Below are 15,499 nucleotides of genomic sequence, written 5' to 3' on the forward strand. Positions count from 1 at the left end.
TTTGGCCTCTGCTCATTCATGAACAGCATGAAGGCATTTGGCGGCTTCTTATATGGACAATCGTCCTGCTGGTCTTCTGTAAAGTAAAGTAAGCAGAATAATGGGGTTAAATGCATCCTCGTCTGTGCTGTGTTGTACATCTTAGCCATTAAAAAAAAAAGATTGATTATAATAATATTCATGCTGGCATCTTGGTAGACAAATAACAGACACCTGTAATCTAACAACAGCTGCAATAAATGTATATAAGGTGAACGTGGTTCGATTATTATCAGACAATCAATCAAATATTATTTACATAGCACATTTCATATGACAGGCGTAGACTCAATGTGATTCAAATAAAAACAAAAAACAGGCAACATATATATATATATATAAAGAACATATAAGATAAGAAGGTATTATTATTATTATTATTATTAATAATAATACAAATTGAATAATAACTAATAATACTGAGTCTAAAATATAAGTTTCATCTGTTAACCACACACTAAACACAACTAAAAGCTTGCAAAAAACAATGTGTTTTTAGTCTGCTTTTAAAAGATAAGCTGCAATGGTGTCACCTGTCTACCAGGCTGCATCACTAAGAGCTGGTTTACTGATCTAATTAATTTCATTTGAACTATAAGGTGCACTTGAACTAGACCTAACAACTGTAACTCTGACACAGACTATTAATACTTAAATTGTAAATTTAAGTACAAATAAATTATGTATTTATGCTAACGAAAGACTTAAAAACTGCACAGTCTTCTTCTAAAATGTGTTATTTTTCTATTGGAGTTTTGAACTAGAGCTGCAGGACAAAGTATTCATGTCCAGAATAGATGTGTGTGTTTTTTTTTTTACTGTACAGCTATGACTGTTATGCTACTTTATACTTGTACTCCACTACATGTTAGAGGGAAATATTGTTCTTTTTACTCCAGCACATGATCAGTTACTGATACAGAGTTAAATAGTAACTCTAATCAGCCTATACATTAATATGTATTTTTACTTACCCTACATTAAAATGAACCCCACTTTTACCAGCTGCAACATTAGTGATTCTCACACATTAATGCATCCTAATCATAATCCAATATATATATATAATATATAATTCTGAAATTGATCATTTTGCAAAATGAATACTAACATACATTAGCACAAGTAAGACAATGAAATTAGGCGATACCCTAAACTGCCATTTTTCATTATAGGCTACAACGTGAACAACTAGCTACAGATGAATTAAAATAAATGCACGGACCCTTTTACTTGTAACGGAGTATTTTTACACTGTGGTAAGGGCCTTTTTCACAGCAGCCATTTGGACATGTCATAGCTAGGGGTGTATAAAAATATCGATACACATGAGTATCACGATATTATGTTTTGCGATACTGTAACGATTCTCCAAAACGCTGTATAGATTTTTTAATTAACCTCTTAAAAATCCCCCGGCCCGCCGGTGACGCAATTCTGTCTTTCAGAGGTTGTAGCAGGCTAATCCATTGGTACCAACCATATCAGACTTGCATGTTGCAAAGGAGGCTAAATAACTCTCCAAAGTTACACTAAATTTTGGCGAGGAAAAACTGGCATGGCCACTTTGAAAGGGGTTCCTTGACCTCTGACCTCAAGATATGTGAATGAAAATGGGTTCTATGGTACCCACGAGTCTCCCCTTTACAGACATGCCCACTTCATGATAATCACATGCACGTTTGGGCAAAAACCTAGTATTTTTTTTGCAGTACAAATGCGTTATTTTCGCCTAAACTGGATACTGGACTGCAGTCACTGTAAAGCTGAGACTCTTGTGTATCCACGGAGCCCAATTGTATTCATGTGTGATGATACTAGATCCCGAAGTATCCATTTTACATAGTGATTTTTTTTACTAAGATATTATACATATGGTGTATCTTTATATTATGAAAGGTTTCCTAAAATTAGATTTGAAAACAAATCGCAATATATCACCTTACTTACAGTATTGCAATATATTGCAATAAATTGAATTGTTAATCGTAACCTGATATGTATAGTATTGCCAGATTCTTGCCAATACACAGCCCTTGTCATAGTATTTAGTAAGTCACAGCCATTCCAGTGAGCCAGCATGCACAATACAGCTCTGACCCACCTAAATGGAACAGGGCCATAATTAATGTTATTGATTACACCTATGTTTACCCTGCAATTACCTGTCAACATGGATGCAAAATGCTACTTTCATCACTGCTTATAATGTCAACTAACCAAAAGTAAAAAAAAATATGTAAGATATTCTTCTTCAGTGAACAAGGAAGGGAAGGTCCTGCATGCATTTTGAATGAAAAATCACAAAATAGTCTCCTAGTATTACTATCTCTTCTCTCATGTGAGCAGGTGTTTGTTATGATCAGTCAGGCCTGTGGTTGTGATTGGCTGCAGCGACTAGAGACCCGCCCCCTTCCTTTAAATAAAGAGGCGTGTTTATCCAGTAGAAGGGCCTCAACACAGATGCTTTCATGTGCTTGCTAGTTCCAGCCTGCAGCAGCCGAAGCAGTGTTTTTTTTAAACGTTTCTATACTTGCACAGTGAAAAATGTCTTTTAAAGTAGTGGGCACTTTAACACGCACTCTGTGGACTAGAGGACACAGCAGGACTCCTCCTGTTGCGCGGTCCCACAGAGTAAACAGACTGTCTACAACAACATGCAGCAGGCTGTCTGCAGGAGGAAAGCAAGGCAGTGAGACAAGTCAGGAACAAAGCTGCAGCTCTGAGTCGGACAGGCCGAGTGGCGACGTGCTGCCACCCTCATCCTCCTCCAGCAAGGAGCCTCCTCCTCACGGTGGTGACAAGAAGCGACCCAAGGAGCCCGTGGGTGCTCCCGGCGTTACTGGTGTGAAGAGACGGTCCTACACCTCCACCGCGGCTCCAGCGAAGCAGAGCAGCTACCTGTGGGCTCGGTACAATGACACCAAGCGGCTGGTTCACGGTAAGCAAGAGGGTTCCTCATTTAGTCCACAAAGTCACCCCGAAATACTACCATCCACGTCACCACGGCTCTCTCTCTGCTCAGACATTTTGTTCCCTCGGTGTTGTTTTCATCCTCTTTCAGAGTAGCGTTAGCCAACAGACAGACAGACAGCGCAACCATGCTGCCGGTTCCTCCACTCCAAACGCATGTTATGTTAAAGTTTAAACAACTAGTGTTTTAAATAAAACCACAAGTTTATATAACAAAACAACTAGCTAGACAATAGGTTACGTTTTCTTTTTTTTTCTTTTTACTTTATTTGTTTTTACTCAGACATTTACATAAACATACTTAATTAGATACAAATATGAAGTGAACCAACATTTCCACTTTTTTTTTTTTACAATGAAATTGTAGAACACAAATAGAGCATGGGGGGATTTTCACGTGAAATAAGATAAAATAAATAATAATAAAAAAAAATTACTTTTAGAAAAAATAAACAAAACAAATGTGTTTTGGGGAAATATACTTTTTCCACTCCTTCCAAATGTCCTCAAATTTAGTTTTATTGAAGCTTCATTGATGAAAGTAATTCTTTCCATTACAAATATTTCATAAATTACATCATACCAGTTCTCTAATGATGGGGTTTCTGGTTTAAGCCATTTCTTAGTAATTGCTTTTCTAGCAGCTACACTCAATATTCCAAATAAGTATTTTGTTTTAATATTTGTAGATGTTGAAAGTAGAAAACCAAACAGGAGTAACTAATTCTGTGTAAATCTTAAGCCAAAAAGAATTTACTTTTGGACAGGCCCAAAACAGGTGATAGTGGTTAGGTTCCTGGGAGCCACAGTTCCTCCAGCAGCATAGGTTTCATTTTCATATACTTTAAAGTAGTCAGCAATTAGCTACTTTTAGGCTAATTGGCCATTCTGACATGTCATTGCAGGGTAAACACAGGTGTAATTAATCACATTAATTGTGCATGCTGGCTCACTGGAATGGCTGTGACACTAAATGTAACAGGATCATAATTAATTTGATCAATTACACCTGTGTTTACCCTGCAATCACATGTCAAAATAGCTGCTGTGATTTAAATTTAAAAAAAAGTTGCTGAGTTTTCCCATAGTTCCTCTTATGTGTTTTTAAAAACAACCCTAACGTTGGCTAAAGGACAAACCCTAGCTAGCCTATAGGTTACATTTTGTTATACTTTATTGTAGTGAGAAATGAGCTACTTTAAGCTAATTGGCCCTTTTCACACATCATTGCAGGTTAAACACAGGTGTAACTAATAAGATTAATTATGGCCCAGTTCTATTTAGATGGGCCAGGGCCCTGGTATTGTGCATGCTGGCTCACTGGAATGGTTGACACTAAATGGAACAGGACCATAATTAATTTGATTGATTACACCTGTGTTGACCCTGTGAAAATGTGTTAGAGTAGAAGTATAAAGTAGCATAAAATGTACAGGTACCTAAAAGTTGTATTAGTGCAGTACTTGCATAAATATACTATGTGCTGTTTTATTTTTTACTGTGTAATCAATGTACATTTGACCTGTAATATTTATAGAAGTTTTTTCTCAGTAACTGATTCAGTAGCAAAGCATGTATTCTAAACATGATGTGTTGTGATTAAAGCTGCTCATGCACTCTCAGACTGACGAATCATTTCATAGATCTAATCCTTTTAAATGTGACTCTGCATGGCATTAGTAGAGTGACTGGGCATGTCTGCTGCCCAGCTGCTGCCCCCATTGAACTGTCCCAGGACAGAAGGCCATGGTCCACTGTCACCTATTTGACCCAGTCCTGTACTCATACTCCAGCCAGGGTATTAGAGGAACAGATTGTAAACCGTTTGTTTATTCTGTGCCCATGTGTTAGCTGCGTGGCTGTTGTACTTATCAAAGTGTGCAACAGTGGCTAGCAAAACTCATACAATAGATAATGAAAAGAACCTCCATTACAAGGGGAAATGGATGCTATGCTTGCACTCGGAGATAAATAAAATACTCTTAATTGTAAGGGCTGTACAAAATGTATTTTTTGGATGGACTTAGTTCTGTGGCGTCACTTGACATCCTAGAAGCACACATTACGCAACCTCCGATGAGCTTCCCAGCCTCACTAGATTGAAAACAGATGTGGAATTACTGCTTTAGTCTCTGTAGAAGTCCATAATCTGCAGAGAATATTACAGATTGTTTTTTATTTTGCATCGTGAATGGCCTAATCCTACCCTTCCTCAAATGAAAACGGTGACTTGTTTTGTTCCCTTATCTTGCTCTGTCGTTGGTCTGACTTGATCTGCTTTTGACTTGTTTTATTTGAATGCGGGTATCCCATCTGCTCTCAGACCTGATCCCACCGGGTGCGTGCAACCTCCTCAACTCCTCCACCATCTACGCCAACAACGAGGTCGACCTGGCCGCAGTGGACATCTACGGCTTTGACTATGACTACACGCTGGCTCTGTACTCAAACGCGCTCAACACAATGATCTTCAGCACAGCAAGAGACTTCCTAATCGAACACTTTAAGGTGTGTTTTTACTGTATAGTTGCATCAAGTATATCGGCATCGCAACTGCTTTTAGATTCAGGTTAAGCTTTGTCCCTTTTGTCCTTCTGCTTGACAGTACCCTGAAGGCATCCGCAAATATGATTACATTCCCAACTTCACCGTTCGGGGTCTGCACTATGACATCCAAAAGGTAAGTTCTTTTAAATCCCGTTGCAGGAAGAGTAATGCTTACATTTCTCTGTACAGATAATAACAAGTTTCCCCCTCTGTAGGGTCTTCTGATGAAGATAGACGCCTTCCATTACATTGAGTCAGGAACAGTGTATCGGTAAGACCTTGATGCTGTTTTGAGTGTATGTTAAGTTACACTTATGCCACATTGTTTCTTATAGTTTCTTTATCTACATCCCTGCTGCTGAAGGCAAAATCATCTCTTTTGTATGATAATGTTTGCATTTATTTATGTTTGATGTTCCCAGGGGACTGAGCCCAGTGCCAGACGAGGAGGTCCTTCAGCTCTACGGGGGGACTTACCATGTACCCCTGGAGCAGGACAGTGGCTTCTATGGAAAGGTGAGGAGGATGTTTTTATACGTCGGTGACGGCTGTTGCCCGAGGTTTTCGGGTTCGTCTGTATGTACTAAGTCTGTCACGCGATTAAAATATTTAATCGCGTGATTGTCCATAGTTAATCACACATTTTTTTTATCTGTTCAAAATATGTTTATGCAAATGTATATCTTTTAATATTGGAAATCCATTAACAACACAAAACAATTACAAATATTGTCCAGAAACCCCCACAGGTACTGCATTTAGCATAACAAATATGCTGAAATCATAATATGGCAAACTCAAGCTCAACAACAGTTGTCAGTGTGCTGACTTGCTCCAAACTGCATGCGACTATCATAAAGTGGGTATTTCTGTAAAGGGGAGGTTTATATGTTATACCATAGAATCCATTTTCAGGTCAAGGGACCCCTTTTGAAAATTTTTTCCTTGCCAGATTTTAGCACGTTTGGAGCCTTATTTAGCCTCCTTTGTGACAAGCTAGCAAGCTGGTTGGGTCCAGTGGTTTCCTTAGGGTTTTCTAGTTTCATATGATGCCAGTATCTTCACTCCCGCTTTAAAACTGAGCCTGCTACAACCTCACAATCGCAAGTTGCGTTAATGCGTTAAATAACCTGGTGGCATTCAAACAAATTTAAGTATGAACTGATTTAGATTTTGGTGGTCAAAGGTCACTGTGACCTCACAAAATGTGTATTTGGACAGAACTCAAGCATTCATATGTGAATTATACAAATTTCACACAATGTTTAACAGTATAAGATGATGAATTGATGACATTTTGGACAGACAAGGATGTAAACTGCAACTTGACTGGATGGTGGAGGCACACAATCATGAGGCAGTAGATCTAGTTTTAATTATAGTAGTGTACAGTAATATGAATACAAGTAGATAATCTCTATCAGGTACTTCAGTTGGCTTTGACTGTTGTGTTGAGAGAGCTGCCTGCCATTTCTAGGTTATTGCCCTTAGTATTCAGATATTTTCAGAATGTCTCTTCTCTGTGAAACATGTTTTGGTTTGGATTCAGGTTCTTAACTTTGTGGGCTCAACACATCTGATCTAATCTCATCATGCCACTCCCGAACAGGGACGTAGTTCGGGATTAAATCTGTCCACAGATATTTCAAGTGTCAGGCTTTGCGTGGCTTAACTGTTACATAAGCCCCAATGTTGCATTTTGTAATCTCATTTGTTCCGTTGTCGTCATGACATGACATGACTCAAGAACTCTGTGTCCAACAGAACAATTTGTTTTTTCAGATTTCGAAGCTGCACTCAGTCATGGAAAGTAGAAATCTCTATTGAGTCTGACAGCCACAAAGGTTAACCTGACTTGTGTGCTAATTAGGAGCAATTTGGACTGATGTTTTGAATCGGGCTCAAACTGTTTTTCTGTGCTTTTTAAGTGTTTTCCTGCAGCAGGAAGTATGCCTCTTCAGGGTAGCCTCTCAGTGGGCATTGGTTGTAGTGAAAATGGTTCCACTTCCTTATGTGAATAGAAAGTGTGATTTTACAAGTTCAAAACATTTACTGCATCCCAAGTAATTATTAAGCATATTTTCCATCACAGGGACCAAAGGTGAAGCAGTTCATGGACATCTTCTCCATTCCTGAGATGACCCTGTTGGCCGCTGCAAATGATTTTTTCATCACCAACGACATCGAATACGATCCAGTTCACCTCTTCAAGGACGTCTCGGTGAGTATTCCCCCTGACTCACGCCGTGTTGAATATTACGCCCTAATGTTTCAAGTTATTGCCTCACACTGAGAAGCATACTGACGCCAGTGTAATTGACCGTTTTCACATACTGTGATTCTACAGCTGGAGGCTCAGGAATCTGCTGAGCTCAGTAAAAGTGTGCAATGGACTCTCATGGGTAGAACAATAACTGCTTTTCCTCTTGGTCCTGGGATGCCAGGGTTTTTAGTTACAGGACACTGCAGCTTAATATTGGCTTTGATTTAAAAAAAACGCAAAATGTCAGGTTTTTAAAGTTACTACAAGGAGTTTTTAACTGGTTTTGGAACTGTCTCAATTTAGTACAGATGCCTCTATATGACCTACATAAACAAACAAGACCATCAGCGAGAGGATTGGCTATTTCTATATAGTTATTCTTAATGCTTGCCACTGTGTCCGATTCTGGCGAAATCAGACAAAATCCTGCAGGTTTACCAGAAACTCAGACTGCAGCGGACAGACCCAGATCAGGTTTCGTTACTGCCTTCGACCTGCATTCGGAGCCAGGGATGTCATGATACCAGAAATTTAGTAGTCGATACCAGTGAAATTCCACGATCCTCTATACCCAATTCAATACTACAGTAAATCCCATGTACTTCAACATACACTCCTTTTTATTACTGCCGGCATACTGGGTTTTGCAAACTTATTATTAATCCCTGATGATCCACTACAAGTTTGTCACCAAAAACTGAATTTGACAAGATTACATTTGAACACATAATGTTATAATTTACCTTTGCCTAATACTCATTTTTACTGAATACTGGAACATATCATAATTGTAATTTAATGGAACCTCCGTTAACGTCAGCTGTCAGCTCCGTTATTTAGCCAAGCAGGACTGTACTGCTTACTGGCTGCTAACAGCTAGCGTTACTAGCTTTCCTCCTGTCAATTTCAACATGGATTTGTTGTCAACAATGTAACATTATCAGGGAAATTTTCTTTCGTTCCCAGGCCGACGGGACGCCGTTAACCTTGAGCCATAATCTACGGTACCTGCGGAACTGTAGAGAAATGACAAATCACATTTTCAGAATTTGGCGGGAGATGGAGAGCTCCGTGCCCGGCAGCAGTGGCTCTTTCTCGCAGAGCTTCGACCTCGCTGCTCCACCGGTCCTACCGCTCTCAAAATAAACACAGAATGAAAGTTCCTTGTAGTAACTTTAATCATATTCATATAATGGGCCATTTCTTTCTGAAGGAGTGTAGTTAGGAACTATCTCTCTGCACCATGAAATCTGTAGATCTAGCATTGTGAAGATATGTTGCCTCTGTCTCTTATTTAATCTTCAGGAAGCAATTGGCATGGTTCACCTGAAAGGCTACATGTACAAATGGGTTATGGAAGATCTCGGTAAGAATTTTTTTTCCCCCCTAAGTTTGTATCAAACCAGCACATTACTGCACATAACATTACAGGAACATTTTGTGCTGTCTTCTTTCCGCTCCATAGATAAGTTCATTCTAAGTGGAAAGGAGACGGATGCCGTTTTGCAGCGATTGGTCAGTCAGGGAAAGAAACTGTTCCTCATTACCAACAGTCCTTTCAGCTTTGTGTAAGTGTTGGCTATCTGTCAGTTATGAGTCCACTCTGACTCATAATGTTGTGTTGCAATCTGTTATTCTAATGTTTTATTCTCTCCTGTGTGCAGGGACAAAGGAATGACACACATGGTGGGAAAAAACTGGAGAGACTTCTTTGATGTTGTCATTGTCCAGGCGGACAAACCTCACTTCTTCACTGATTGTATCAAGTGAGTAAATGTTTTGGAGAAAGTGGGGAACAGAACGTTTATCGTCTGGTTCAGACATGTTCTTAAAAATTGTTTATCTCGCATAACAGACCCTTCAGGCGCTTGGATGGTAACGGAGACCTTCGGTGGGACAAGATAAACAGTTTGGACAAAGGACAGATCTACAAACAGGTCTGTATTACTTTTGGCTACATGTTTGACTTCTCTTCTCTGTTTTTCTTCTCTGAAAGCCAAATGTTTCCTCATGTTTGAGCTGTCCCTGACCCTGTAATCATTAGGCTTATATCATCTCTCTATTTAGGAGCTGTGTTTTTACATGTGGTAAATGTTGCATGTTTTAACTTGTTGCTTTCTGTGTGTCTTAATGAACTAAAGAGAATGGAATTATGTGGTTTGTGTTTCAGGGAAACCTGTTTGACTTCCTCAGACTGACAGGCTGGAGAGGTTCAAAGGTTCTTTACTTTGGAGACCATCTCTACAGTGACTTGGCTGTAAGTATCAAAGCACGGTGACGCCATCACTGATGAATCACAGTGTTAAGGATCCACAGTATGACAACTGTTATTGTAATTAGGATGCTTTTTTCTATGTATTTAATGCACATATCCTAGGTCTGCAGAATTTCCTATCAAAGTGGGAATTTTACAAGAAATGTAATATTTCAGGATTTAAAAAAATCCAATTATTCATAGTCCAGGCCCTGTTGAACACTAGGGATGCACCGATCTGATATCGGGCCGATACTGGAGCAACAAACAACTTTTAACCAGAAGACCGGTGTTTGAGACCGGTGTTTTGGTTTTGCAAGTTACGTTAGTGATGTTTGTGCCGTGTTTTCCGTAGTTATATTCCGTTTTTGTATGTATTTTAATTTAATTTACGTACTTATTTCAAGCCCAACCATAACATTTTTCCTAAACCTAACTGCGGATGTTACCGTGATGTTGCGTGGTGTAAAAAATGACACGCGAAAAGGCTAAAATGCGTCCTCATGACACGTGGGATGTTGGTGTATATGTCCTCCCGTCAGCAGCATGCCAGTAGACTGCATAGCTGAGGGAGTTAACCACAAACATGCCAGCCTTTTGGAGGTATTTTACTCTTGCTTGCTTTAATAATAAATACCAATTCACTAAATTTATATCTATGCTTTTATTTGTTACGTTTTGTTTTACAAAATTAGGAAAGCAATGTTTAAGTTGAGCCTGATGTTGCTTTACACATCAAAAAATGATCCCAGTCACTTCCACACAGCGAAGCGTGCAGCTTATTAATTAAGCACTGGTATCGGGGCTGAAAAGTCGTATCGGTCCCTAGCAAACACAGACATACACACTGCCAGATGCCCACTGTCTCCACTTGTTGCACAATTTGGAAAATTTCCAATGTAACATTTGGGTGGGGCCAGAGGGGGCTGCAAAGTGAAGATTTCAAACACTAGATGGCAGTACAGACTGCCTGATTGTTTAAAAAATGTACAATCAATGGCATGAATTTCTGTGTAGAAAGTACACAAACATGTTAAAAGAAACTTATATATTAGAGTTTTAAAATTTGATTTGGAATTGGCTAAAGTTGGGGTGCGGTTTGTTTCCGTGTGCAGCAGAGTATCTAAAACCCTTTGGTGTTGACTTGAGGCACTACTGCCACTTCTACTACTGAGAAATGTATTTTGGCCCAAGGTTGTAAAGTAATTTCTAAACCACCAGCAACACTTAAAAACATATTGTGTAACTAACTGGAAGCTGCTGATTCACTCCTAAAACAAAGACATCCAGAATGGGTGAAGCTAAAGACACCTGGTGACCAAACATGTTCTTGCTGAGTATATTTGGTGTTTCTGCTCCGATACATTGAAAGGTGAGTAAATATGTGGTTTGAAAGGGATTTACTGCTTCAAGAACCGAATATCTTGCTGTGGATTAAATTCCCGTGTAGTATTCTACTGCTTCTCTCTCGATAAAGTTACAACTTTGGTGCATTCATGCAGGATACTACAATTCATCATTTATTGGCTGGAGTTTGACAAAGCACTTTCTCTTGTTGTGGTAGGATCTGATGTTGAGACACGGCTGGCGTACAGCAGCCATAGTACCTGAGCTGGAGCAGGAGACCAAAGTGGTGCGCACAGACCGGTACGCTCTGAGCCTCACCTGGCTCCAGGCTTTGACCGGCCTGATGGAGCGCCTGCAGGTGAGATGTGAATCCCAGGAGTGTGTGGAGCTTTTAGGGACTCACCAAATAACAGTGCTGACGCACCTAATAATGCAAGTCTAGGTCTTAACCAACTCCAATCCAAACATGTAAGCATCACATTGCCAACTTAATGGACGGTAAACCAGAATCTTCACTGACACTCATTTCCAGTGGTTTGTCATTTGTTCTTAACTGGTTTGATGACATGTTTACAAACAGGATGTCAAAATATAACTGTGTTCTCACCCCTGAACTGAGAATCAGATAATTCTTTGCTTTTGTATGTGTAAATATTAGGTTTTCCAAGTGTTTATTTATTTATTTATTTATTTTAACAGACTTCAATTTACTCATGGTGTTTCTTTATTATCTTAGATCCATCGGGACCCAGAGTCTAAACTGATTTTTGAAGAATGGCAGAAGGAGAGAGAAGAACTCAGGTGGGTGCCATTATCTTAATCCATCATGCAATCTTATGCACTTCCCAATGACCCTGCATTCATCACATACAGTATACATGTATACTGTGGTGCAATAATTAAAGCGCTGGACTTAAGTACAGTTCTCAGGTGCTTGCACTTAACTAGAGTATTTCAGTTTTATGGTACTTTATACTTAAATGCTCCACTACATTTACATGACTGCTATTAGGGTATAGAGTATTTGCAAGAATCTGGTGATATGATGCATATCATGATACAGGGGTTACTACTCAATTTATTGTCATACTGTAAGCAAGGTGATATATTGCAATTTCTTTATAAAAAATTGTTTTAATCAAATTTAATGCAGCAGTAATAATAATATAACATTATAACCCTGCCAGAGGGCATTCTGCTTGCATAATCAATATTTTTATTTTTGATACTTTTAAGGACAATTCACTTCATTTTGAGTGCAAGACACTCAGTTGTAATTGTGTATTGCTACTTTTATATCTGAGTACTCCACTTCTTCCACCACTACACATATGAATTCATGATGCTTGAAATAATTTTAACTTGTATCCTAAACTTTTATGCTGCAGGGCGATGACAAAGAACTTGTTCAACCCTCAGTTCGGCAGCATCTTCCGTACGTGTCACAACCCCACGTACTTCTCCAGACGCCTGTCTCGTTTCTCCGACGTCTACATGGCCTCCCTCAGCTGCCTCCTGAACTACGACAAGGAGTACACGTTCTACCCCCGCCGCACCCCTCTGCAGCACGAGGCTCCTCTGTGGATGGACCAACTTTGCACAGGCTGCATGAAGACACCTTTTCTGGAGGAGATGTCTCACATACGATGAGAGCTGGTGCTCTCCTCACTGACATTTTTTTAAATTTGTCTTTTAGGCCCAGCGGGTAATTTTTTCTTTTGAGTTCTTTTATGTTACAAGGTTTTTTTGTTTTTGTTTTTTTAAGTCAAGAACATGCCACATAACTCTTTCCAAATGGCAAAGCATTGCTGTTCTACAGTGACCCACTTCCCCAATGAATTCACTAGAGGGTGCTGTCCTGGAGAGCATGCAATTCAAGATTGTCAGACACTTTACTTGCTGCTTATGATGTAAAAAATGTGAGCAATACAGAGCTGCCAACGCACAATAACAATAAATAAATGAGTCAAATCTGACATAATTTGTGTTGATCTCTTAGTAACCCTCTTACACGGAACACATCCCATTTTCATGTAGTAATAGGAAAGTTACCTTAAGATTATTATGAACAGAATTAGTACAGCCTAGCATTGAGACTAATGGTGCCTTCAAATGAAGCTTGTGTTTACAACATGGGAAGTCATGTACACTATGCTTGGCGTTCAAGTGGTTAAGTCGTGATAACGCAGCTGTTAAGGCATCTAGAAGCCACGGAGGCTAATAATTTAGCAAGGTAGCAAGTGGGTAACATAATGGAGGAAATGCAAAGGCATAATGACAGAGGAAAAAGATGATGCCGTTGGAATATTAAAATTTCTCAGACATATGAAAATTACAAAGAAAAACAATATACGACTAAAATTACAATATATTGACTTGTGCGCCGAAAAAAGTCACTTCCATGGCCTCCGCCATTTCTGACGTCAACAAACGCGTCATAACGCGTGAACTCGGAGCTTTCAGAAACTTTCCATTTACAAGGTTGTGAATACCACAAGAGGGTGACGTCCATATGGCCTCTTCTCATGAGCATGGTAAACACGACCCCATTTGAAGGCACCATGACCTCTAGTTAATAGGCCCTTTTCAAAGCAGCCATGTTGATATGTCATAGCAAGGTAAACAGGTGTAATTTATGGTCCCATTCTCTTTAGTGTGTCATTCCAGTGAGCCAGCATGCACAGTACCAGGGCCCTGGTCCACCTAAATGGAACATAGCCACAATGAATGTTATTAATTACACCTGTGTTTACCCTGCAATGACATGTCAACATGGATGGGGTGAAAGGGGTCTATTGAATAAATGTGTGCATGTAGTCTAATCTCTGTCTCCCATTTATCTGATTGGTCGTTTGGTTGCTAGGCAGCGCAGCCTCCATTCATCACCACTGTACTCAGCATCACTAACTCATTCACTCTCAGCCGGCTGCCAGAAGACAACAGCTACGGTAGGCTACTGTACTCTCTCTGCAGGCTGTAACACGAGGGTTGGACACACATTGTTGGTATTAAGTAACGTGTTTTGTGTACAGTAGCTGCAGCTGGATTCAAACAGCTGGAGGAGCGTTTATAGCGCTGTTTGGTCAAGTTTCCTGCTGCTGTCCCGTTGCAGGAATCCTCTCTGTGGCTGCTACTGAGCTTTGTTGTTGTTCGGACTGTGTCGCTACACAGGACGCTTGTGTTGGATTGTTTTCTTTGTTGCATCCGGTTTTCATGTCTTTTTCTTTGCTCGAGTAGCAGTAAGTCGAGCCAGAAGTTTGGTTTAAAGAGAGACGCCAGTTTAATATACATATATAGACTTATGGCATGTTGTTTGTTCTCTGGCATCATTGTTGCATGTCTAATGTGAAGTTGAGATTTGTGTAAGACCTTAAGCCTGGTTCTATTTTGAAGATGGGATATATTTCCTGAGGGAGTATTTGGTAGAAAAACAAAAGTTCTCCTCTCTTTCTTATTTCTAAGTGAAAAATCTTAAATTTATTTATTTATTTAAAAAGGATCCCCATTAGCTGATACCAATGGCACCAGCTAGTCTTCCTGTTGTCTGAAATCAAGTACATTACATTTATCACATACATACTATATACAACATCATATTTGTGCTACACTAATAACATTCAAATTTTCCAAACATATATAAATTTCACATTCATTCATTCATTTAGCCTCAAGGCCCATCATCAGGGAAAAGGAACAAAAGTAAAACATACATGGCCAATACTGGACTATCAGCTGCTTAAGTAATGTGTTCTTAGATGGTATTTGAATGAGGATTTGTTAGGGGATTGACGGATGTACAGAGGGCAGCTATTCCAATGATTGATGGCACGATAAATAACCGTCTTTTTGTATTAAATAGGTCTATGTTTTCTGAAAATTATAGGCTTCTTAAAGATATGAAACCCGAAGCGCTCAATATTAAATACGACATTATGAAATAATATTCAGGCCTATAGGTATTTAAATAAATATATAAAATAACCAGTTGGAGTTAATTTTCTATTTTTATTTTTTTAAATATAAATTGCCCTTTTTCAAAAGTCTGTTTTCATTGCATAATGGCATTTTCTCCATCA

The 15,499-nt window shown here is 39.2% G+C and overlaps 1 protein-coding gene across 1 annotated transcript; it reads left to right on the forward strand.

The window, feature by feature from the left end:
- Window positions 1–2,586: 2,586 nt before the first annotated feature.
- nt5dc2 (5'-nucleotidase domain containing 2) lies at window positions 2,587–13,399 on the forward strand. The gene is made up of 14 exons (XM_037772140.1): window positions 2,587–2,980; window positions 5,336–5,520; window positions 5,618–5,692; window positions 5,775–5,830; window positions 5,982–6,075; window positions 7,652–7,780; window positions 9,128–9,188; window positions 9,288–9,390; window positions 9,487–9,588; window positions 9,678–9,759; window positions 9,993–10,079; window positions 11,641–11,781; window positions 12,160–12,224; window positions 12,812–13,399. Exons 1-14 carry the CDS (start codon window positions 2,587–2,589, stop codon window positions 13,071–13,073), a joined length of 1,836 nt encoding a protein of 611 aa, XP_037628068.1. The 3' UTR covers window positions 13,074–13,399.
- The last annotated feature ends 2,100 nt before the right edge of the window (window positions 13,400–15,499 follow it).

Source organism: Sebastes umbrosus, chromosome 6 (assembly GCF_015220745.1).
Source record: "Sebastes umbrosus isolate fSebUmb1 chromosome 6, fSebUmb1.pri, whole genome shotgun sequence".
Classification (NCBI taxonomy): domain Eukaryota; kingdom Metazoa; phylum Chordata; class Actinopteri; order Perciformes; family Sebastidae; genus Sebastes; species Sebastes umbrosus.